Source organism: Micromys minutus, assembly GCF_963924665.1.
Source record: "Micromys minutus genome assembly, chromosome: 28".
Lineage (NCBI taxonomy): Eukaryota > Metazoa > Chordata > Mammalia > Rodentia > Muridae > Micromys > Micromys minutus.
This window is the reverse complement of record NC_137963.1, coordinates 7274265-7299660: the sequence shown is the minus strand read 5'-3', so window position 1 is coordinate 7299660 and position 25396 is coordinate 7274265. Positions and strand designations below refer to the sequence as shown.

Below are 25396 nucleotides of genomic sequence, written 5' to 3'. Positions count from 1 at the left end.
AAAATGCAGTGTACACTTAGACTAAAATGTGAAGAGAAATTCATCAGTGCCAGGCTTCGAATTATAGAGATGCTGTCTGTGATATATTGTTGCCAGAAATGAGAGACAAACCTAGACAAAGGAAAGAACTTTAAGGCAAAGAACAATTAGGTCTAATTTTAAATTTCTATTATGTAAATTTCACACTAGTAGGCTAAAGTTAAAAGGGGAACTCTCTCAGGGATAGCTTCTAATCGCTTTTGCCTAGAAGGTATAAATTGCCCAAAGAGAAAAAAGAAAGTGTGGCTTTGGGGAGTCTGCCCTATTCACCAAATGTATATATGTATATATCTGTGGATGTGTGTGTATGTGTGTGTGTGTGTGTATACATATATATATATATATATATATATACACATATATATATATATATACACACACACACACATATATATATATATATATATGTACATACTTCCATGTATAGGTATATGTGTATGTATGCAAGCACAGGTGAACATTTGTGGATTGATGAAACAAGTGGTCAGGCACAAGCAACACACACACACACACACACATACACACACGTTCACACATGTTGTCTATATGTGCTTAGCTTCTCTTTTTCTTTCTTTTTCTTGTCTCTCTGGCTCACAGAGTTAAGGAATTCCAAGCTTCTCCTCTCTCTGGGGTGGGGGTTGGGAGGGATTGAGCTAGAGAGAAAAGACTTTAAGTAATTAAGCCTGGTTTTCTTGGCTGTGTGAACACCAACAGAGGTAGTGTTGCCAAAGATAACGCAGCTTTGGTCCTGATCACCAACTCCGTACCCCACTTCACCGCCTTCCTCAGTGAACTGGGCAGCGCGAGCATCTGTCAAGTAGTTAGATAGCAGGAAACATTCTGAGGAGCTGACATCATAGGATGGCAAAGATCTACCAACAGGTTGCTGTTTAACCCCGAAATTACTACCTGACAAAACATACCCTGTGTGGAACATTCTAGAATGTTCTACATTTCTAACGTTCAGGAAATCCACCTGCATCATAATGTGATTCTGCCAGTCGGTCTCGTTAACACTCAGGTCACAGGACAAGATAAAGGACCGTATGTGTCCATAAGAAGGAAGTGGTTTGATACCTCTTCACTGCAATGGCCAAGTTTTCCATTTCTGTGCTCTGGAGTTTGATCTCACGGAGAAAGTTCCTTATCACACACTCATATGGCTGGATTAGTCTTGGCTCCACAAGGTTGATGTTCTGGTACAGGATACTAACATGTTCTTTTCTGCCAAAAATAGGAAATTAAATGGTATCAGTTTAAAAATACAACAGGAAATGTATAGTGAAGAGAAAAACAACTAAAAACAAGAAGCAGGAAGGGTGTAAAAATCCAGAGCGGCCCAGAATGATGAGAACAGACAAGGCAGAGAGCCTGTTGTGTTTCGTGTGTAGGAAGATGGCTACCTAAGGCAGGGGGAAGCAACTTAGAATGAAGGGTCTTCATTTTACTTGTTACAAATTGAATTGTAAAGAACTTCATAGAAAGGTGGCCTAATTATCAAATCCTGTTTCTCCAATCCCTAACAAGATATGTATTAATCCTTGAGCTTTGAAGAATGGATATACTTATTATTTTGTGCTCAGTGAGCGTTACCCAAACAAATTCACTTTTGTGTTTACACACATATTTTGTACTCCAGTACTTCCTTCAACCCCCAAATGTTTGGAGTTTTCGCCAATTAATTTTCTATTTTCAAGGCACAAATCAGATATTCAACATTTTCCCTGAGTTAAGAACTCCTGAAAGTTGGCCGAAGCCCCCAGGCTCTGATCCACGCCGCTGTCTCACTTCAGATTCCACACCAGTTCAAGTGAGGCCTCTTTCTAACAAGACAGCCATGCATCAGAGGCTTCCGCAGGTCTGACAGTTTCCTAAAGTGGCTCACGGAACTCAGGAAAACAAGTTATTGACTTTTAACAGCTCACCACGAAGACTGGCAAAATGAGAGGGGCATACAGGATGACATTAGGGGCCACAGTTTTCATGACCTGTCTCTTCCTGTTACATTTCTTCTGCTTACACTTCGATGTGTTCACCAGCCCGGAAGTTCTTCCAGAACACTCTTATAAGCACAGGTCAAACTCAAGTCCAGCCCTTTTTTCTTCCCCAGAGTCACGGATAAAACTCCAAGTCCCCGCCCTCTGATACTGCTTTACATTTGTTTTGTTTGCTTGTTTGTCTGGTTTCCTTTGCTTTTCTGTAATCAGCATCCGTTCTGAAGCAACTTCCGGCTTAATTGTGTCATCTGTTTCATTACATGAGAGAAGAAGAAAAACGGTTGGATAGGCTAGTGGCGTTCCAGCTAATGTCCTACAAGGAACTGGGAGTGGTTTTTGAGTAACAATTTCTGTCTTTACAGACACACATACTGTGCTGGCTAGTTTTATATCAACTTAACACAAGCTAGTATCACTGGAGAGGAGGGAGAACCTAGGTTGAGAGACTGTCTCAGGATAATGAGGCTGTGTATGGAACTGCAGAACAGTTTCTAGACTGATGTGGGCAGGTGGTCCTGGGTTCTACAAGAATGCAGACTAAACAAGCTATGGGAAATGAGCCAGTAAGCAACCCCTCCAATGCCTCTGCATCAGCTCCTGCCTCCAGATTCTCGCCTGCCTTGAGTTCTTGTTCTCACTGCTTTTGATGATGAAATTTTTTATGGAACTGTCAGTGGAATAAACTCTTTCCTCCCTAAGTTGTTTTTGATCATGATGTTTCATCACGGCAATAGAAACCCCAGTTAAAGCACACAGTCTGTGTGAATTTAATGATCACTGGACTGTCTGTAAGCACCAAAGTTTTCCTCAACAGAAGTGATGGATACTGACCTACTTTGACATGGTACCTCAGAGACAATGCAGTCCATCCATCCTTCTTCCTCCACTAGAGAGCTAGGAGTAGTGTGGTTTGACATGAGCTCTGACTGTGACAGCACATCATAGAAGCAGGGATTTTTTTTTTAAGAGCAAATAACATATATACTGACTAAAAGATACAGCAGGTATTTGAAAAAAAAAATCATTTCTTAGATCTGAAACTGAAACAACATCACAACACTAGCACAAAAGAAACATTACCAGTTTTCATTGGAGTTAAAAAAAAAAACCCTAGGGATAGCTAGTACTCACTGTTAGGAAAGGATGAAGTAAGTGGGGTGGGGGTGGGAGGGATATGACCAATGGAGGTGCTGCAAGCCTGGAGGGGAGAGGGATGCCTCTGGGGAGTCCATGTTGGGAATCCCTTCCCCCTAAGGGACCAGCCACATGATGGTATAGTACAGAATAGAGTTTATTCGGGTCATGGTGGAGTTAAGAGGGTAGTAGAGGCAGAGAGAGAGAGAGAGAGAGAGAGAGAGAGAGAGAGAGAGAGAGAGAGAGAATGAAGAGAGAAGGGGCCAGTCATGAGCACATGAGAGGGAGGAAGGGAAGGGAAAGGGGAGAGGAGGAGTAAGGGTGGGAGAGCAAGAACAAGAGAGAGCAAGAGAGAGAGGAGGGGGCAAGCAGCCCCTTTTATAGTGTCAGGTCACAGGAGCGGAGCAAACCTGGCTATTACCAGGTAGGGTATACCTGGCTGTTGCTAGGTAACTGAGGGGTGAATCCCAACACTCACAAAAGATTAAATCCTTTCATGCACACTGCATTAGTGAAAAAACAGCAGCTGCTGGTTATTTCTTCTCCTTGGTGCTCTGACACTAATTTTATAGTTATTCCTGAACAGTGCAAAGTATCTCTTGACTCCTGACCCTGATATGGAGAGATTGCTCTTGATGCACATGTATTACACTGGGAAGATCCCGGGCAGGACAAGAAATCAAGAAGCTCACAAGCCTTTCATGGTCATTGGCAGTACCTTTGGACCACAATTTGATGAGCACAAATCACTGAAATGCCCTGAACGGAAACCTCACATCTTCTTCTCCATACACTTTGCCCAGAATCTGTTGAGGGCAGTAATGTCTTCATGTTTGCTTTAAATATGTTATTTGTTTATGTTATGAGTGTTTTACTCCCATGTTTATTTATGGGTTCCATGCATGTCTGAAGTCCACGGAGGTCAGAAGAAAAAAACCTGGGTAGCTAAGGCAGGAAGATTATGAGTTTAATCGAGACCATTCAAGCTAAATCGTAGCAAGTTGCTGTTGCTGATGTTGTTTAATTAAAAGGGGGAAAATCCCAGGAGTACAGAAACTGAAGGTTGAAGGGGGTGAAGGGCAGGAGGAAAGACAGGAAGGGTGGGTCAGGTTACACACTCCCTGGACAGTGCTGAGAAGGTGTTCAGTGACCTTGCAGTTCTCACACAGAACCCTCCCTCTGGCAGATGCTGACCATATGCTCCTAAACCCAAGACGAGCTTGAATCATCACTTCCCTTTATAAGTGTCTTGTGACTTTTACATGCAGGCTAGCTTACAGAGTATGAAACTTTACCACCTCCACAACTTGCCTTTGAGAGAAAGAAATCAGTTTGTTCCTTGGATCAGAAGGTCTACCTTTCCTTTCGGGTTCCCATTGAGTTGTAATTCTCTTTGTCCTTCAGACCTGAGGAAAATTGAAGCCTCTATCCCTTCTTGACCCCATTAACACTAGACCTGAGAGCTGTGTCTTACAATAAACTTCTTATCTGGACCTGAATGCTACTCCTCACACTATAGACTAAAGGCTGTGGTGCTGTAATTCTTCTAATAAAGCTTATCTATGGGGTAATTCCTTATGCAAAGAATTGGGTAACTTCCTTTCTACAAAGCCACCATTATCTGTAATCGGCGAGAAAACAGTAAGATAAATCAAAAGCAGGAAGATTTAGAATAAATGCTCTTTGTTTAAAAAAAAAAAAAAAAGTGCTCTGTTACTGTTCCCGTACAGCCACGGATCGTCGTAATAGCAGCAAGCCTAGCTCTCTACTGGTGTTGAAAAGAAGCCAAACTGCATCTGATAAATGGTGCCCCAGGAAGCAAGCCTTCCATTCAAAGAGGCGTTGGCTATGGTAGGGAAGATCATACTCACCAGATCCCAGAATCACTGCTCCATAACTTTAGTATGTCATCTATTGGAATGTTTGTAACAACCCCAGATTGTTAGTAAGTTACTTTGTAAATCAGGCAGATCTAAAAGTCTGTTACAAGATACATCTTACCCCTAATGCCCCCAGATTCATGAGTTCAAAGCCTCCCACTAGAACTTTCAGATTCTAGCTCAGTGCGTCTCAACCTTCCGACTGCTACAACCATTTAATGCAATTCTTAATTCTAATGGTCTTAGGCAACCTTGCGAAGAAGTGGTTCAACCTTCAAGGGTGTTGCAAACCTCAAGTTGGGAACCACAACAAGAAAAAAGATAAGAGTTGAATGTATCCTGCACAAGCAACATATCCATGGATTCATTAAAAGTTCTGATGTCATGACTTGATGTCATGATACTCTCTTGTTCCAGGGGTGTGTCAGCAATCTGCCTCCCCTACTACACTCACTCTTAATGTCAAAAGTTAAAATATAAAAGAATATACAACTGTTGCACAGAGCTCTAGGTATCAGACCCTTGAAGGGAAAAAAAAAAAAATCAAATAGAGCATGTAAAGTGTTTCAAAGATCACACATTTTTTTTTATAAAAAAGCATTTTATTTAGATGACACATGTCTGTGTTTGTATCTGTGTGTGGTGTACTGGGGTTTTCCTGCAAATGTCTGCACACCGAGTTTCAGGACACTCCTACAAAACAATCAAAGGCAGATACCACAGCTCCAGAGGAACATGTGATGCAGAATGACCAGAAATGCTACTTGGAAAACTTGCCTTCATAGTACAATTCATGCAAATGTACCCTTACACTAGATAGCTGAACTGTTTGTTGAAAAGACACATTATACAGATCCTGATTCTGTGTTCAAAATCAAACTGTACTAAGTAATAAGAAATTCTATATTTATTATTCAATTTAAGGAACAACACACATATACAAAAACAAACAAACAAACAAACAAATAAACAAAAAGCCCAACTTGTCAACTTGTACTCTAATCCTAACATCCAAACACAGGAAATCAACATATCCATACAACTCAAGAGGAAAAAAAAATCAGACTAAGTTCTATCCTACATGAAAGTTGAAAAGTTCCATGATGATAAATCAGTGCAGAACTGGTAAGTGTGATTGGTCATAGTTAGTACTTGGAGATATTAAGATACCAACAGGCAGACCTGGGCTGTCCTAGCTCTATTCTGCTGCTGAAAGATCTAAGGAAGATCTCACAAAATGATTAAACCAAGGTCTACGTCAGGGCCCCTTGCCTATGTACATCTCTGACAGCTAGAAATCCAGATGTGTCACAGCAACACATTTTAAATATCTAAGTCCTTATCTGTGCTTCATTCTCCTAAAAGTTTTAATAAGGAGAGTTCCTGAAAGATGAGAAAATTAACTAGATTCACTCAAACAAAAGGAAGAACTCAAAATGCAAACGTCTTCCTAGTCAAAACCACTGACATTTAGTATTTGGGAGTTTGCCAATGAAAACAGTAAAACAGAAAGAACAGAAGGCAGTGTGCTGCAAGTTGAGAAGTGTCACCGATGTCTTCTGACATCATAGATTAACAGAGAACAGTACGTGCATTAGAATTCAGGCAGACTTAAATGCAGTCAACACCACCACAGCTTTATGTGCAAGAGCCAACACCTAACCTTCCTTGCTTCAGTTTTTGTAACCACAGAGGGACAGGGAATTTAATGGTAGAACTGACACTTTTGTGTACTGTAAGGTCAAACCTTTACTGATGTTCAGAATGTAAATCTTCTGTTTTCCTGCTCCTCTATCATAAAATAATTAGGCTCAGACCAAAGGAGACAGGCAGCTCCTTCAGAACTCAAATGGTGTCCAGAAAAGCTGGGCTATTCTAGGCAACAAGCACAGAGGGCAGGAAACAGCTAGCAACCAGAGCTCTGTCTACGTGATTCAGTCAACTGTCATACTGTTCAAATTTACAAGTCATGTTTTATTTAAATGATAATATGTTTACATTCTGCAGTAAACCCTTCAGACACCAACAGACTAAGAAAAACAAACAAAAATGTCTATCTCTTAATAAAACAGCAAGCATCAAACTTGGACAGGAATGTTCTCTTAGTCCAAAGCAATCTCATCGACAGAGAACAGCCAACTACTGATGTCTGCAAATTTTAACTTACGAATCATAGTAACAAGAATAACCATAACCATGCATCCGTCAGCCCTGAAAACAGTACTACGAACACAGCACAGCAGAACAGGACCACACTGAAGAAAGCACTCCTGCAAAGAGAATGAGGCACAAACATGGGGAAACGTGGCCAGAGTCTACATGGATGAGATGCCTCAGTCCTGAGGAGTTGGGACTACACACGTCTGCACTACCCTAGGTACCTTTATATATGTCAGAAACAATATTCCTTTAGAGAACATTTTGAATAAATGGTTATAATGGTACCTACAATAAAAGTAATTTGTCAGATTAGAAAATGGTATTCCAATAAAATTATATAATTTGAAATATATGAACTATCCTTATTATCAGTATCTTGACACAGGGGCAGCAAGTGAACATTATTTCTGTACCACGTGATCAGGAGGTTTTGAATAAACCAAATTCTGCCCCAGTGGGAGAGAGGTAGGCCTCACCTAACTATCCAAGGCCTTTAACACAACGTACTGACTTCCAGATAAAACTGCTGACCTTCAACTCCTCCCAGAGTCTCCTTTCCAGTCTCACGCCTCCACCCAGCTTCAAGCAGCTTGGAACAGCCTCCATAGCAAGTTAATTCTTTGAAATCGGCCAGACTCCTCACTAAGGCAGAATAAGCCAGGTAATATATACAAGTGTGTATTTACTCACACACAGGTTCTTCTTCTCCCTAAAGGATTCAGATAGTTAAGTAGTGTAAGTCACTGTATGCTGTCTAGAGCTAAACTAATTTAGCACGGTCACATTATCTACTGGACTCAAACCTCAGTTTCTGTTGAACATTAATTCAATACACTCTCACTTTCTAAGACTCCTATTTTCATTTAGTTTTAGTCACTATGCCAACCTGAATAACATTGTGGCCTTAAACCTAAAGTCACCGCACTGTGTCTTACACGAACATTAGAACAAAACCTTTTACATTAGAACAAAACCCAGAATCAGTCAAATGCTCTGTAAGCCTTACTTCAAACCTCATTTGAGTCTGTATCCAAGCAGGCCACATGTAGCTGTATGTAGTAGACTATGGATGAAAGCCACACTGGATGACACCTCTTGAGCCATAGTTTTCAATGGACAGAGGCTGACACTAGCCTTCACTGGGCTCTCTCAGATACTTGTGTACTCATTCTGGTCCTGGAAGCTAGATTAAGCAGCCACAACCCAACACCTCCTTCCTTCAATCTCCCTTTACCTTAAGGAAACAAAATAGCGAAGTCCTACAGTTTCATTTTGTTTTTCTCATTCATCTACTGGCTCTTAGAATGCTGAACTTGATGGTTAAGCAACTAACATGACTTCCTTATTGCATTGTTTTTCATTTAGGTTGTCACTGTTTGTTTGAGTATTCTAGTTACAGAAGTATACAGACATGTCCTGAGGCAGAAGCAGGTTAAAAAAACAGAAAAATATTGAAACATGAGAATGCAAAGGAGGCTCTCATTTTGGCATCTAATTCAAGCCTCTCATTTGCCAAGAATCATACAGTCCAACACTCCCAGGCTAAAGTTTTTTACCTATTCCAAACCAAGCTGAGACCACTTCTGGCACTCCATTCCCACATAACACACAGTGACCCAAGCACCATTTTGTTCAACTATATTGGAGATTGGTTCTAATGCTTCAATTCAGTTCTGAATCTGCATGTCCAAAAGCTTAAGGTCCTTGTCCCCAGTTGGTTTTTGATCGATCAATAAAGATGCCAGTGGCCAGTGTCTGGGCAAAGGGAGGTGCAGTGAGATCTTTAGAGTTGCATGGGCTATGATGCAACTGACAGAAAAGAGAAATTGCCAGGAGGCGGGAGAAAAGGATGGGATTCAGGAGCTGCAGAAAAGAAAACCAATCATCCAAGTGAGAATTCAGGTGAGTAGCCACTGGCCACTTCCCCAACTGGGCCTAGGGTAGCAAGGGAAGGTTTAGGCATGTCCAGCCGTTGAGTTAGCCAAAGCATTTTAAAACTAAGGTAATGTGTGGGTGACTTTCATTCAAATATCCATGGGTGGGTGGCTAGAAGCATGTGACCCGCTGGGAGCACAAAACAGTGTAGCCAAACTTACTGCTGACTGACAAGATAAGTAACAACAACCACAAATCCAAAGAAGCACTTAACCTGTGTTAGACTAGATATCCTGACCAGAAAACATTATGGGTGTCCCTATTCTAGATACCCAAGCCCCATCGCAAAAAAGTCAAACAACATAACAGCCAAGACAATATGTCTCCTCCAGAAATTACCCACTTTGTTGTAACATTCTCTGAGGAAATCAACTTCTAGATAATGTATAATCAATGATACAAGACAGTGACTATAAAGATATTCAAAAAGCAGAATCAATTTGGTATCTAACTAGAAACATTACCCCAATTGACTAGCATTCATGGGAATGGAATAAACTGTGCATTGTTGGAGGAGAAAAATAATTATCAGTATCACCTAGTTACAAGCCCTATGGCCTACTACATACTACAGTGACCTGCCTTCAAAACAGCACAGCCACCTATTAGACTTAAGGCCCACACAGTAATATGAAACCCATAGCTGACATTGCTCATGTGCACAAGAACCTGAGATGAGATAGATTAACTGGGCCCAGTGGAAAATTTACTACTATAATTACTGTTAAGGCACACAGTAACAAAATAACTCCTTATGGCATACTGCTATACCCATAAATCAGTCAACACACATCTGACAAGCTTCTTCTTACAGTACATGAGAACTACCACAGAGACCCACAGGTAGGCAATGGACAGAGTGACTGACTTTAGAGCACTCCGTTCTAAATGAGATGTTTTCATCAAATCCTTCAAGACCCAGGGAGCTGTGCAGAAGTGAAGGTAGAAAGATAGTAAGAGCCAGAAGGAGGAGCCACATCAGTGTCTTTGGACACCACAGGACTGATAGGCAAATGGACTCAAAGACTGTGGCACCATTCACAAGGCCTGCCAAGGTTCAACTAAACAAGATTCCAGCACTGAATAGGGTAAAGAGACACAGGATCCAAGTGTCTGTCTACAGCTGATACCCATTGGCAAAGAGAAAATTAGCTTTTTACTATGGAGACTCACAAGTTATATTAACCTCACCTCAGGAAAAGGCCTCATGCCCAAGTAGTTGGCCAAGGCAAAATGAACTCATTGGAATCTTTGTAGCCTTTTTATTTTGCTTCATTTTTCATCTTACGTGTGTTTTGTTTTATTTGATTTTTATTGTGTGGGTTTCTCTGTGTTTCTTGTTCTTCCTTTCCTTTTCTCTCTCTCTCTCTCTCTCTCTCTCTCTCTCTCTCTCTCTCTCTCTCTCTCTCTCTCTCTCTCTCTCTCTTTTTGTTTCTTTGCTCCTAGTTTTTGAAGACAGAAAGAACATACAGTTGGATAGGTTGGGAGGTGGAAAAGATCTTTAAGGAATTAGAAAAGGGGAAATAATCAAAGTACATTGCATACAAAGTTCTCGACAAAAACTAAATATGGAAATGGAAAAAAAGAGTTTAAGAATATTAAGGAGACTATGAACAAATGACTTAAATAAGGACTAGGAAAAGAGATGAAGGAAATAACATGAACAATATAAGAAGAGAGGTTCTTCAAACTGTCTGAAGATGGCCTTATATTTCATTACAGTAGTAAAATGCTCACTCCTCCAAGCACATGGATCCCACAAATTACATAGATTATGATTATTGCTAACCACAACGGGGCAGTCCTACTGCTAAAGACACCACACATCTTGGTCACAGATGTTAGAACTAACCTGGAAGGTTCCTCAGTCACACACACACACACACACACACACACACACACACACACACACATATACTTACTGTTATAGGAAGTCACTATTCTGACAGCTGGGAAAGTGAAGTCAGCCATATTCTTCCCCAGCTTTATCCCTTTTGTTGTACAGTAACAACTTGCTCACAAGAGATGCTTCCTGGTGAAACAACTGCTGGAGGGAAATGACCATCTGATTTATGATCAGACCTGGGACATACTTCTAATAAGAGAATCCATGCTTTAGACCTACTCAAACAGCACTACCAGCTAGAGACCACATGTTCAAAGAGTTGGCAACATGAACAAAGACCTGTGTCTGAAGGTTATGGACAGTAGGGGTGAACTTACTTGTGTTGTTTTGTGTAGTGGCTTGAATAAAATGCTTCCCACAGGATCAGCCATTTGAATAGTTAGATTGAGTTGGTGGCACTATTTGAGCAGGTTTAAGAGGTGAGGTCTTGCTGTAGAAAGCACATCATTGTGGAGCAACTTAGGTGCTTCAAATCCACCCACCCTTCCCAGATGTTCAAACATTAGACCTCAACTTTTTCTCCAGCACCTATGTCTGCTGCCTTAGAGCCATGGCAGACCTTACTCTCTGGAACCGAATAAACCTTTCTGTTTGGAACCAGGATGATCCAAGACATCCTCAGGTCATGATGAAGAACTAAGGGCATGCTACATCAATGAGTTTGCACAGAGGCCGACTTGAGGAAGGCTTCAGTTCCTGGAGCCTAAATTTTCCTTCTGATGAGAATGACATCATCAACTCCAAAGCCACTGTGTTCTTGATTTGGTGGTGCACATAAGAGCCTTTTGTGTAACACTGCATCTGTGAGTCTGGCCCGATTTTCTTTTCACTGAAAACTATATAAAAGTTAGTGTGTTTCTAAATATACTTTCTTGGTATAAGCCATCAACTTATGCAAGACCTGGTCACAAGTTTCTTGTCTTCTTTATTATCTCTTCCCCAACCCTCCCCCTTAGGAAGTTGTCACTGACAAATGACCTGCTGGTCCAGATCACACTTCCTTCTATGAAGTCATAGTACTTTATCACTGTAACAGAAAAGTAATAGAAATATCTCCCTCCCTTTTTTCTTCAGTACTGCTCTCCTCCTTCCCTGGATAAAGTCCTGACTCATTCTGGTTACATTTCTAGATGGAAGGGTTTATTTGTGCGTGTGGTTTCAGAAGTACATAATGTCAGAGCAGAGCAGGTAAACAAGGCAACTGAAAAACCAACTGAAAGCTTGCATCTTGAACCCTAAGCTTAAGCCTCAAGAGCAAACTCAAAATGCAAAGGTCTCCAAATTCTCAAGGCTTGCCTCCCGTGATTTCCCTTCCTCAACAAGGTCTCAATTCTAAGCCTTCTTCAGAAGTACTAGCAACTGAGGAGCAAGTATTCAGATGACAAGAGTACTGGGGACATCTCAATCAAATCACCATAGGTACAAATACAATATGAATGGTCATATTGTCAAAGTTCCTCTCAGATACTTATGCTTTTATGCATATATTAGTGCTGTCCTCAGCCTTAATTTAGAAAGCTTTATCCAGTGAATAGTCATTATAGTCGATTCATGCTTGGTCAGGGTACTGAGAAAAGTCATGTTGAGTGCTCATCATTAAAGGAGTTACCAGCATTACGCCTTCCAACGTTCAGTGCACAACACTTAAAAGAAGATGAATTAATGTAAGACTTAAACTATAAGAAAGTGGGCTGCGAGATCTCTCAGACACTGAGCCAGCAACCAGGCAGCATACACTAGCTGGTCAGAGGCCCTGGACATACACACAACAGAAGACTGGTTGCTCTATCCTCCTTGGGAGATGAGCCTAACCCTTCAGGGACTTGAGGCCGCAGGGAGTGAGGAGGCCTGGCGGGTGGGGTGGGATGGAGATGTGGGAGGAGGAATGGGATGAGGTCAGAGGGCAGACTGGGAGGAGGATAATGACTGGACTATAAAAAAAGATTAAAGATAATTTTTAATAAAGGCTATAATATATAACTACACACACACACACACAAACAGCCTAGTCTATACTTGAATACATGGAAAGCTTACTTCAGGAAACGATGCTGCCTAGATAAGCTCCCATCTTTTAATAGGGAGCCCAAGGGTTTTTCTGCTCCTAGAAAGCAAATCTGAAAAATAATTGGTACTAATATGGTTCAATGGACTAACTATCTATCTCATGAGAGCACCCAAAGTTGATGATATTGTCCCTTGTGCTGTAGAGTAAAATGCAATTCAAGAGGAAAAATACTAATCATTGATTACTAGTATTTTTTGCAAAATTGATCTCTATAATTGAATGTAAGGTTTTAGAACATGTTGTGATACTGGCCTCAAACAATAATTTACTGAATATTTTGATTACTTTGGATTTAAAGGAACTAAATGTGTGCCAAATGAAAGGACCAGAATTATCTATATTTAATTGTTTTATATTTTACCTTTTATACTCTAGTTTCATTGTGAATTTGATTTATTAAATCATACATTTTAATAATATTACATTATTATGGTTCATCTTTTGTATATACGAGAACTCAGAAATTTAAATAGTTATACTGTGAAATATGAACTGTTTTGAATAAAAATGTAAAATTGAGAGAGGAAAAAAAGAATATGGTCATGACATGGTTGTGGCACTCATATTCACAGCATCTGTGGCTGCCTGCATAGTTCTTGCACAAGACTGAGCCGTACAGTCATAGATGTATAGGGCCTCAAAGGACCTCACACTAACCAGGAAAGCAGCTGAGAGTTGTGGTAGGAGTGGGGATAGCAAGGGGAGACAAGAAATCACTGTCTTCAGTGATGTAACCACTGGTTAATTACTCATGCTCCAGTGAAAGTTGTACTGGTAGTTGGTTTTGGTTGGTTGGTTGGTTGATTGGTTGGTTGGTTGGTTGGTTGGTTGGTTGGTTGGTTGGTTGGTTGGTTGATTGGTTGGTTGATTGGTTGGTTGGTTGGTTGGTTGGTTGGTTGGTTGGTTGATTGGTTGGTTGGTTGGTTGGTTGGTTTGGTTTGGGTTTTGTTGTTGTTGCTGTTGCTCTTCTGTCAACTGAACTCAATCCAGAGCTTAAGAGAAGAAGTAACCACATACAGGCAAGTCTGTGCGTCATTTTCTTTACTAGTGATTTATATAAGAGGGCCCAGCCCGCTATAGAGCATGCCACTCTTGGGATATTGAGGTATATAAAATGTACGCTAGCAAGCTAATAAAATAAGCCCATAACCAGCACTTCTTTATGGCTTCTGCGTCAGTTCCTGCCTCCAGGCTTCTGCCTGGAGCTCCTTCCTCGACTTCCCTCAGTGACACACAGTGACCTGAAATGTGTAAGATGAAATAAACTCTTTACTTTCCAAGGTACTTTAGAATTCTATCACAGCAACAGGAACCGAAACTAAGGAAACAGTTTCACATCTGTGTGCTCATGAGTAGACCTGTTTAAACTGAATCAATCACAAAGTTAAAAAAAAAAACTTGCAAGTGGGTTGACACTTGGTAGAATGAGGAGCTGGTGGGATTGGGAGGATAAGATTGGTTAGAAGGGGGTGGAGAGATGGCTCAGTGCTTAAGAGCACTGACTGCTCTTCTAGAGGTCCTGAGTTCAAATCCCAGCTAACAACTATTTGTAAATGAGATCTGATACCTTCTTCTGGTGTGTCTGAAGACATTTACAGTGTACTTATATACAATGAATCTTTTTAAAAAAAAAAAAAAAAAGATTGGTTAGAAGAAAAAATGCAACTAGACTGAATTATATACATGGATGAAATTGCCAAAGGATCAATCAACTTAAAGAAAAAGACATAGAAGTGAGCTTGAACAAAAAAAAGCCCAACCTGTGCTAACAACTCCCTAAACCCAGAATATCTCAGATAAAAGCTGCAATTCTTTATGTAAGTAATCATTGGGTGTATTATTTTTTTCTGCTCTGATTTACTTCTTCCCCTGGAAGAATCTGTTTCTGCTGCTGTCTAACTATCTCTGCTCAAATCCTTTTTTCTGGGAGACAGTAACCAAGAATCTTCCTGAAATGTCTACTTTGCTCAGTGTGGGACGTTATCATCAAGAACTTTTAAGACAGCGGTGGAATCTACCCAAAGAGTAAGGAAAACCAGCAGGGAGTTCTCTGCTCTTCGCAAATGCAGGAACCAAGAACTCACCCCCCCCCCCAAAAAAAAAAAAAAAAAAAAAAACTCCTTTTAAACAATATAACAACTCAGGCTCCAAAAGTTTTCTAGGCCTCACTTTATGTCTGCTCTATATCCGAGCACCACATTCCAGCCATTGCTCTCTCTCTCTCTAGAGTACCAAAGGGAGGAAACTGCCAGAAGTCGTCAGCAAAGGAGAGCTGAATTACCAGGAGCTACCAGCTTTTGCCCACATCCCAGTCCTCCCAGTGTCCCCAGCCAATGCCATACCGCACTACCTTTCTCGGTTTACCTCTGGTGCTGAAGCTGGCCTTTGACCAAGTTCCTTGATAAATTCTCTCCCATTAGTGAGTCACCTTGGCTCCGTTTTCATTTCCACTGATAGGAGACCACATTCTATCTTTATAGCTATCAGATGCCAAGTTACAAGTCACAAACTTCCAAAAAGTAAGGGAAGTAGTCCCTCGATTTCCTAAGAGAAAACAAACTTAAGCCTGTATGGGCATACGTCACAAAGACTTACTACGGTCTTTTACTGTGTGGTATGGGTTGGTCTGATGCTGCTTAGATTCAAATGATAAATTCTGTACCACAAGATTTGGCTGCTCTTATTTGAGCAGATTCTCACGTATACCAGCTTTTGCTGTATAAGCTTTGCCTCCCAAAGTTACCTATGATTGGTTAAGAAAGATGCCTACAGTCTGTTGCTAGGCAGAAGAGAGGGAGGTGGGGCTTCGGCTCCTTGCTTGGGGTCTAAGGCAGGGACCAGAAATGAGAACAGAGAAGTTACCATGGGATAGCATGGATCACGAGCCCATGGTCATGAGGGCTGGCATGTTGGAGTAAAAGCAGCCTAGGCAGAACTTGACAAGTGATCTCGGGGTTCTTGACAAAGAAGCAGCCAAAACAATAGAGTGCTTTTAGTATTTATTATATATACACACGTTTGTGTCTTTTGAGATCTCAGGTGGGGTAGAAATTCCCAATAATATTTACCGCAACACGGTGCAATTTAGTTTCTTCTCTAATCTCAAAATTAATGTGGACCGTGGCTTTTAAGCATAAAAATCACTTCATATTTTGCTTGGATGATCTAAAATGTAGAAGGTGTCAGCACAGATTTGCTTTACCTCTTTGCGAAGAAAACATTCCCCCCCCAAAAAAAATTTTTATTGGAAATTCTTGCATTTCAGATGTTATCCCTTTCTCACAATCTCATCCCCTCTTCCCCTCCTCCCCTTGCCTCCATGAAGGTGCTCCCTCTCCCAATCACCCTCTCCCACCTCAGCACCTTGGCATTCCCTACAGTGGGGAAACGAGCCTTCGCTGAGAAAATGCTACCCTCTGCTACATATGTACCTTGGGCCATGGGTCTCTCCATGTGAATTCATTGGTTGGTGTTTTAGTCCCTGAGAGCTGTGGTGGGTTTGGTTAGTTGATAAGTTTGTTCTTCCCATGAAGTTGCAGATCCTTTCAGCTTCTTCAGTCCTTTCATTTGGGTTCCTGTATTCAGTCTGATGGTTAGCTGCAAGCATCCTCCTCTGTAACAGTATGGCTCTGGGAGAGCCTCTGAGGAGGCATCCATATCAGGTTCTTGCCAGTAAGCACTTCTTGGCATCAGCAATAGTGCTCAGGTTTGGTGGCTGCATATGGGGCGGATCCCAAGGTGAGGCAATCTCTGGATGATCTTTTCTCCAATCCCTGTTCCTCTATTTGTCCCTTTATTTCCTCCCATGAACATTTTGTTCTTTCTTCTAAGAAAGACTGAGGTATGTACTTTCTGGCCTTTCTTCTCTTTGACCTTTGTAAGTCCTGTGGATGGTTCCTTGGGTATTTCAAGCTTTTTGGACTAGTCTCCACTTATAAGTGAATACATGTTATGAGTCCTTTTGTTACTGGGTAGTACTATGTCCAATTTTCTGAGAAACTGCCAGACTGATTCCCAAAGTACCAGTTTATAGCCCCACCATCAGTGGAGGAGGGTTCCTCTTTCTCCACATCCTTTCCAGCTTCTACTGTCACCTGAGTTTTTGATCTGAGCCATTCTGACTGGTGTGAGGTGGAATCTCAGGGTTGTTTTGGTTTGCATTTTCCTGATGACTGTGGATGTTGATCATTTCTTTAGGTGCTTCTCAGCCATTTAATATGGAAGGAAACATTCGTAAACCTAGTATATTTTCATTTTATACTGAATATGTATACATCCTAAAACAGGCATGGTAATCCCCAAGTAAGATAAAATACCAATCTAGAAACTGTCTAGAATGCTACATCTTTCTGGGTGTTTCATTATTACTGCAGAAGAAAAACGTAATATTTTATATCAAAACAACCCCAACAGATCCCACAGTAAAATAAGCAAGTACCATTTTTCTTGAAGACTATAAAATTCAAGACTGTGTAGCTGGAGTAATGGCTCAGCAGTTAAGAGCGTTCACTGGCTGCTCTTCAAGCAGAAGTGAGTTTGGTTCCCAGCGCCCACATCAGGCAGTTTACAACTACTTGCAACTCCCAGTCTGGGCAGATCCAATACTGCTCTCTGGAGGCAGCTGCACTCGTGTAACTACCCAACAGCAGGTACAAACAATTTAGAATAAAATAGATCTCTTTTCAAAAATTCACAAACCATTAAAGAGAAAAAAAAATTGTCATTTACAATTCACAACTTATGGTTTCCTGAAAACAACCAGCCATTCTGCAAATATTACTTAAAGAAATATCTGAGAAATGTTATGGTAACAATATAAGCTTATTAGAGACACGGACCTCATCCTTCCTTGACATCCCCCGCCCCCAGAGGTCTGAAAAGATGCTGAAAATCATATTTGGCATCTGTGGTGCATTCAAAAAAGTTCACAGAATGAATTTGCCTAAAAGAATGCTACAGAATATGTGGAATAATTGTGGGGTTTTCATTTTGAGGTGTGTGTGTGTGTGTGTGTGTGTGTGTGTGTGTGTGTGTGTGTGTGTGTGTTTAATCAAGTTGAGATGGAAGAAAAGGTGAGCAACTGTTGGAGGAAGTACAGTGAAGCAACCTAACTTACCAAAACAGTTTATTGCTGCCATGGCAACAATCAGGTGGCTCAGTTCAGTTTGGTTCTTTTTCACTAGACCAACACAGGAAGGCAAACACTGGACTTGTTAACCTCCCATCAGAAGACCTTAAGCTAGGTCTATCAGGTGACACTGATAGTTTAACAACCTCTGATGGCATTTGTAAAGATAATCATCCACTAGGAATGTTAAGTCCTGGTTTTTCAACCGATTCTAGAAAAGTCGATATACCCTTGAGAGATTAAGTGTCAAACATCTGCTGTTGACAACTGATGGGGGTTGGGGGGAGAGATGGTCATACTCTTTCATGGTATCTCTCCCTACTTCTGTTTTTTAAAATCCTTAATTAAAAAACAATAGTAACTAGATGTGCTGGGCAGACGGCTAAAAGAAAAGGCACAGCCTACAGCAACAGTGTTTAAATTTTTCTACTCCCCTGGCTGAGACACTGTGGGGTTTATTTGTTTTTTCCCCCACGTGTGTGTAAGGGATTAGTCTTCACGCCCAGTTTTTCAACAAAATGAGTCACTCAACGTCCTTGCAGAAAATTCCCTTACCTGAGGGAAAAACGACGATGAAGCTTGTGCTGTGAGGCAGTCTAAAGGAGCTTACACCTCCCAGGACCCTTTCCTTTCTCTGAGATCTAAGTCTAGGGTATACAGACTTCCACTTCAAAGGAAGCCTTTTGGGTCTTTCTAACAACAGACAGAGCTCAATAAAATCGCAGCCAAATTCCAAACACAAAGCAGAAAAACTTCCAGAGAAAAGCGAAAATGAGAGTGAAGTCCTCACCCTAAAATCGCCCTTGTATTCCTTGCCTCGTAGAGAATAAAGTTAGTCACTTGGTGGTAAGTTGGTCGTAAGTTATTTTTATCTGCAAGGTCATCGTGTGGTTGTGTTATTCTGTTTTTAATTAGCTAAGTTAACCATTTGAAGCTTGTGATTGTAAATGTCTGGTATTCTTTCTCAATCTGTTCGAGACTTCCCAAAGTATTCTTAAAATAAAACGAGTGACGTAGTGCTCATCAGTGAGTATGCGAATCCAGTAATTCTGCTCCTTCCTTTTCGGCCTTAGCAAACGACAGATGCACAACTAATATTATATAGAAGGCCCGGCTGGCAAACTGCTTAAGCTAGCGTCTTAGTGCGGCAGTGAGCCACCAGGAGTGTGCCAGCTTCAGCCACAGGAGTCAACCACCCTGGCCTTGCAGGAAACCCTGAACTCCTATCCCATCAGTAACTCCAGATCTCCTTTCCTTCTCCCTTTCGGAGAAGTCACCGCCAGTTGTGGAACAGAAAAATCAACGCACAGACTGGGTGTCCCGGTGGCGCAGCGCACGCCTCCCGCGCTCCCCCGAGCACGCACCTGGGAATGAGCTGGGCCTCGTCTCCGAGGCGCGCGTGGAAGTCCCGCCACGCGGGACCGGGGCTCTCCGGCTCTGCCGCGTCCCAGGCGCCCGGGGCCTCCGCACCGTCCCGGCCGAGCGCTCCGCGGAAGCCACGCGCAAACTCCGGGAAGGTGATGGCGCCGTCGCGGTCGGTGTCGAGCCCCAGGAACACGGCCTCCGCTTCGGCCTCGGCCACGTGCAGCTCCGCGCACAGCGCGCCGAACTCCGCTCGCCCCAGGCGCCCCGAGCACTTGGTGTCGTAGGTGGCGAAGACGGAGCGCAGCCGCGCCAGTTCCTCGGGGTCCCCGTCGGCCTCCATGGCGCCGCTGGCCACCGCGGGGCTCCGAGCTCCGGGGCTCGGCCAGTGGAGCAGGTCCGGCCGGTTCCGCCACCCGCCGCGGGCGGGGATGTCCGGGTGAGGCGGGGCGCGGGAGAGCGAGGTGCTCGCCTCCTGCAGCCGCAGCCAGACTGTCGCCCAGAGCCACCGAGAGCCACTGGCCACCTCCCTGCGAGTAGGCTCCACCCTACCTTGGAGCAAAGACAAGGCCTGGTTCCTGGGCTTTCTTCTGCGACAGCTGCACCGTCTCTCGGTTAAGCTTTGGGGGACTTACTGCACAGATCATACAGGCCCCGTACTCAAGTTGAGAGCAAACACACCCACCACAGGGGGAAAAGTAGGAAGGGATAAGATTCCAAACTGGCTAAAGTCATTGGCCATGTCTTCTCTCTTAATTCCAGACACGTGGTAAGTCTGCCTATATGTAAAATTCCTTTAAAAAAAAAATCACAGAAAAACGTACCAAAAGACTTATATTCTATAATTTTATGTTTATTGTCATGTTGATCTCCCATATCCCTAAATAGAAACAAACTTTGTCACTCTATGATTTCTCGGCCTCAGGGAAAACTAGTACCAAAATCTCTTAGAAGAAAGATTCTTTTTCATTTTTGTATTGAAACAAAAACTTTTTAAATCATATTTCCTCCTAACTTCTCCCATATTCTCCCCTCCTTGCCTCCCTCCCTACCCAACTTTATGTGCTTTCTCTCTCTCTCTCTCTCTCTCTCTCTCTCTCTCTCTCTCTCTCTCTCTCTCTCTCTCTCTCTCTCCTCTCTCTCCCCCACCTCGCAAGCACACGCTCAAGCGGTCTCTTACTCCTCTCTTCTTTCCTCTATCTACCCCCTCACGTCTCTCAACAAAATAAACAAACAAAAAAAATACAAACAAAAGGGGGTGGCAACAATGAAAGCCCCGTGGCCAGGGCGCAGTGACACTCCATTGGAAAACACTGATTTTCCATCTGCGATCACCTGACAATTGCATATAGTTTCCCGATTAGTGGTAGGAATCTGCGTCCACTTCCCTTTTCACATTGGGATCTTTATTTTTCTGGCTTGAACATGTGCAGGTATCATGTGTGACCACAGTCCTGTTACTTCACTAAGGATATCACTCCTGCTGTGTGTGTGTGTTTGTGTGTGTGTGTGTGTGTGTGTGTGTGTGTGTGTGTGTGTGTGTGTGTGTGTGTGTGTGTGTGTGAAGATACTATTGTCACCCACTGCCGCTGGCTCCACTCAGATCCCTGAACCCCGAGGAGGTCCAGTGTGGGGCGGAATGCTCCACAGACTCACACTCTGTGCATTGTGGGACTTTGTGTCATTACCATCTACTGCAAGCAGCGTCTCCGACAGGTTTAAGCTCGGCACAGCCTGCTCTGTGTACAGCGACAGTCCGGACTCATTTCATTGCTCTGTTCTTTAGTAGAATAATAGTGGAGTTGCCCCAGGCCCATGACCTGTCTAGTTGTAGGTTCTCGGCCACTTTAGTGGTTTCTCATACGTGGAGTCGTCCTTAAATCCAGTCAAAAGGTCACTCCCTAATATTTCTGCCGTGACTGCACCAGTTTATCTTGCAGGCAGGATGCTGTAAAGGCCACAGGGTTAAGACCACGTTCTCTAGACAAAGTGTGGGGTGTTGGGTATTCCTCTGGTTTTAAACTTTTCTGCTGACAATGCTAACTTGCTTCCTTAACAATGACTCCTTTCTGCACAGTGTCTTTAAAAACGGCTCCACTTTCATTCTTGTCCACGAATGTTGAGACAGGAGGTTTGCCATGAGTCCATAGTCAGTTTTGGCTGCAGAGCAAGACCTAATCACATTAAAGCAATAATGACAATAATTACAGTGACATCTAAGTAAAATTCCCCTTGCGTTTCCACTTCTAGGAAATCCTCAGTTTGTCTGAAACTCATTTACAGATTTCTGTGATCAAACCCCTGGACTCTGAAATACATTGGCTTTTATGGCAGCCACATTCTCCCTCTACCTCTAGGGCTTTATTTTATGTATCACCGTTTTTTTTATTGTAACACTGGACATTAGTTACTCATTACCGTGACAAAATGCCTTACAGAAGCTACTTGAGAAAGGCAGGGTTTATTGGCTTACAGTTTCTGGGTGTACATAGCATCCTGGTAGGAAGCCAAGGCAGCAGAGGCAGGACTTACCAGGTCTTATGGCATCCACAGGCAAGAAGCAGACTACAGTGGCCAGTGTCTTGTCCCTTCTGGAATCTAGATCTTGTCAAGTTAGTAATTATGAACATCATACTCAGCACTTCAAATTGTTTTCTAAAGGTTGAATAAATGATTGTTGATCACGAGTTTTGGGTTTCTTTTTTTTTTTTTTTTTTTTTTTTTTTTCGTTTTTTAGCATGGGAATTGTAGAAGGGTCTGCCTGGCACATTCCTTCTGAAAAAATGCCATTAAATATAAATCTCAATGCTGAGCTTCTAGAGGAGTCTTCCTCCTTGAATGCTGCACTGACTGTGGCCATATTCAAAGGGATTGGTTCTTCCGGACCGGTAGACTCCGCATAGCCACACTCACAGAACTCTCTGAGGTCTCAGACCTGCACAGCCCCATCCACACATCTAATAGATTATGACAGTCTTTCTACCAGAAGTTCTCATCCCAGCAACCTGATTCCTAACTGAATTTAGTGGTGACTAGGAATGTTGAGCATTTCTTTAGGTGCTTCTCCACTATTTTATATTCCTCAGTTGAGAGTTCTCTGTACCCCATTTTTAATAGGATTATTTGATTCTCTAGAGTCTAATTTCTTAAATTCTTTATATATATTGGATATTAATAGGATTATTTGATTCTCTAGAGTCTAATTTCTTAAGTTCTTTATATATATTGGATATTAATAGGATTATTTGATTCTCTAGAGTCTAATTTCTTAAGTTCTTTATATATATTGGATATTAGCCCTCTATCAGATGTAGAATTGGTAAAGATCCTTTCCAAATCTGTTGGTTGCCTTTTTTGTCCTAATGACAGTGTCCTTAGCCTTACAGAAACTTTGCATTTTCATGAGGTCCCATTTGTCGATCCTTGATCTTAGAGTATAAGCCATTGGTGTTCTGCTCAGAAAAATCTCCCCTGTGCTTATGTGTTCAAGGCTCTTCCCACTTTCTACTTTCTCTTCTCTTTGAGTGTATCTGGTGTTCTCTAGAGGTCCTTGATCTACCTGGACTTGAGCTTTGTACAAGGAGATTCGAATAGATCAATTTTCATTCTGCTACATGCTGAATGCCAGTTGAACCAGCACCATTTGTTAAAAATACTATCTTTTTTTCCACTGGATGATTTTAGCTCCTTTGTCAAAGATTAACTGACCATAGGTGTGTGGGTTCATTTCCAGATCTTCTAGTCTATTCCAATGATCTACCTTTCTTTCTGTGTACCAATACCATGCATTTTTAAATCACTACTGCTCTATAGTACAACTTGAAGTCAGGGATGGTGATTCCCCCAGTTCTTTTATTGTTGAGAATAATTTTCACTACCTGGGTTTTTTTGTTATTCCAAATGAATTTGCGAATTGTTCTTTCTAACTCTATAAAGAATTGACTTAGGATTTTGTTAGAAATTGCATTGAATGTGTAGATTGCTTTTGGCAAGATGGCAATTTTTATTATATTAATATGTCAATTCATGAGCATGAGAGATCTTTCCATCATCTGAGATCTTCTTCAATTGCTTTCTGCAGCGACTTGAAGTTCTCGTCGTACAGATCTTTCACTTACTTAGTCAGAGTCACACCCAGGTCCTGTGTATTATTTGTGACTATTGTGAAGGGTGTTGTTTCACTAATTTCTTTCTCAGCCTGTTTACTTTTGAACATAGAAAGCTACTGATTTATTTGAGTTAATTCTACATCCAGCCATTTTGCCAACGTTGCTTGTCATCTGCAGGAGTTCTCTGGTGGAATTTTTGGGTCACTTAAGTACACTATCGTATCGTATGCAAATAGTGATGTTTTTACTTCTTCCTTTTCAACTTATGTTCATTTGACCTCCTTTGGTTGTCTAATTCTCTGGATCGGGACATTGATTACTGAATTAAGAGAGTTATTTGTGGCCTTATTAAAGTCCTCTAACATCATCATGAGTTGTGATATCAAATCTGTATATTGTTTTTCCAGTGTGTTGGGGTATCCAGGACTTGCTGTGGAGGGGGAACTGGGTTCTGATGATGTCAGGTGACCTTGGTTTCTGTTACTTAGGTTCTTGGACTTGCCTCTCACCATCTGCTTATCTCTGGGGTTAGCTGCTCTTGCTGATTTTAACAGTGGCTTGACCCTCCTGTTAGCCTGCGTGTCAGCACTAATGAGGGACCAGCTCTCTCTCTCAGCAGGGTAGAAAGAGCTCTGGCACAGGGTAAGCACTGGGAGCAGACAGAAACCGGAAGGATCCTGTTCCAACCTGCTTCTCAAGGCTCTGGGCAGGTCCCTCAGAGCAGCAGTGGTGGCCTTACCAGTGCTCTCCGGTGTGTCAGCACTCCTAGGAGACCAGCTCTCTCCCAGCGGGGTCTGGTCAGAGTGCTCTGATCCTGGGTCAGCTCTAGGCACCGGTGGATACCAGAAGGATCCTGACCCAGACTGCTCCTTGGTTCCTGTGTCCTGAGTGCTCCGGGCAGCTTTCTCTTGGACCAGGAATTTGAACAGAGGTGGTGGTCTCACGTGTGTCCTCAGATGTGTCAGCACTATTGTGAGGCAAGCAGTCTCCCAGCAGGTTTTGGGTACCGAGTGCTCTGGTACCGGGTCTGCTCTGGGCACAGGAAGAAACTGGAAGCTACATGTACTTTCTTATTGAATCTATAGATTGATTTTTTTCATGTAAAAAAAAAATGACTAGCTTGGAAATACCTTTACAGATTTACATGTAAACTAATTAAACTGTTTCTTTGTAAGCTCAGCCTCATGCAGTTAGACAGTCATGGGTGTATTTTGAAGACAGATGAGTTAATGCTTCTGTATTGCTTAGTTTGGAGTGTATTCTTAGAAATAGTTCAGGTAACTTGATTCATGATTATCACCCAGTATTTCTTATGTCTTTTTTTACCTGTTTTTCTATTCTCCCAGCCTTTTGTTTAGACCAAGAAACACAGACTTTCAAAATATCATATACAAACATTTCATTCCCACTAAGGTTAAATTACTCCAGACAAGCTAGCTGAGTTTTGGTTTTTATTTGTTTGTTTATTTCTTAGTAACAAAGCCAATACACAGTTATTTTCAACAGTGGTCATTTATTTGTGCGTAAGTTCCATTTGGGCAGGGATCACTTGGCTGGTTGCTTTCTCTAACCACTTACCAAGCTTCTGAAACATGCAGAGGGGTGCTGGGTGACTGCTAGCCTGTGCTTTTGGGAGACTGGCACTGGCTATTTCACATGCTGGCAGCATCCCAAGATA

General features: G+C 42.1%; 1 protein-coding gene across 1 annotated transcript in view; it reads right to left on the bottom strand.

Annotated features, from left to right (window-relative positions):
- The window catches only part of RASEF (RAS and EF-hand domain containing), a gene marked incomplete at its 5' end in the record, with an annotated part of 57527 nt that extends 37575 nt beyond the window's left edge, over window positions 1-19952 (bottom strand). The window contains 2 exons of the mRNA XM_080940062.1: window positions 1117-1263; window positions 19612-19952. Of these exons, the coding sequence (XP_080796188.1) occupies window positions 1117-1263; window positions 19612-19952 (488 nt within the window). The remainder of the gene's footprint in view (window positions 1-1116; window positions 1264-19611) is intronic.
- Window positions 19953-25396: the final 5444 nt, after the last annotated feature.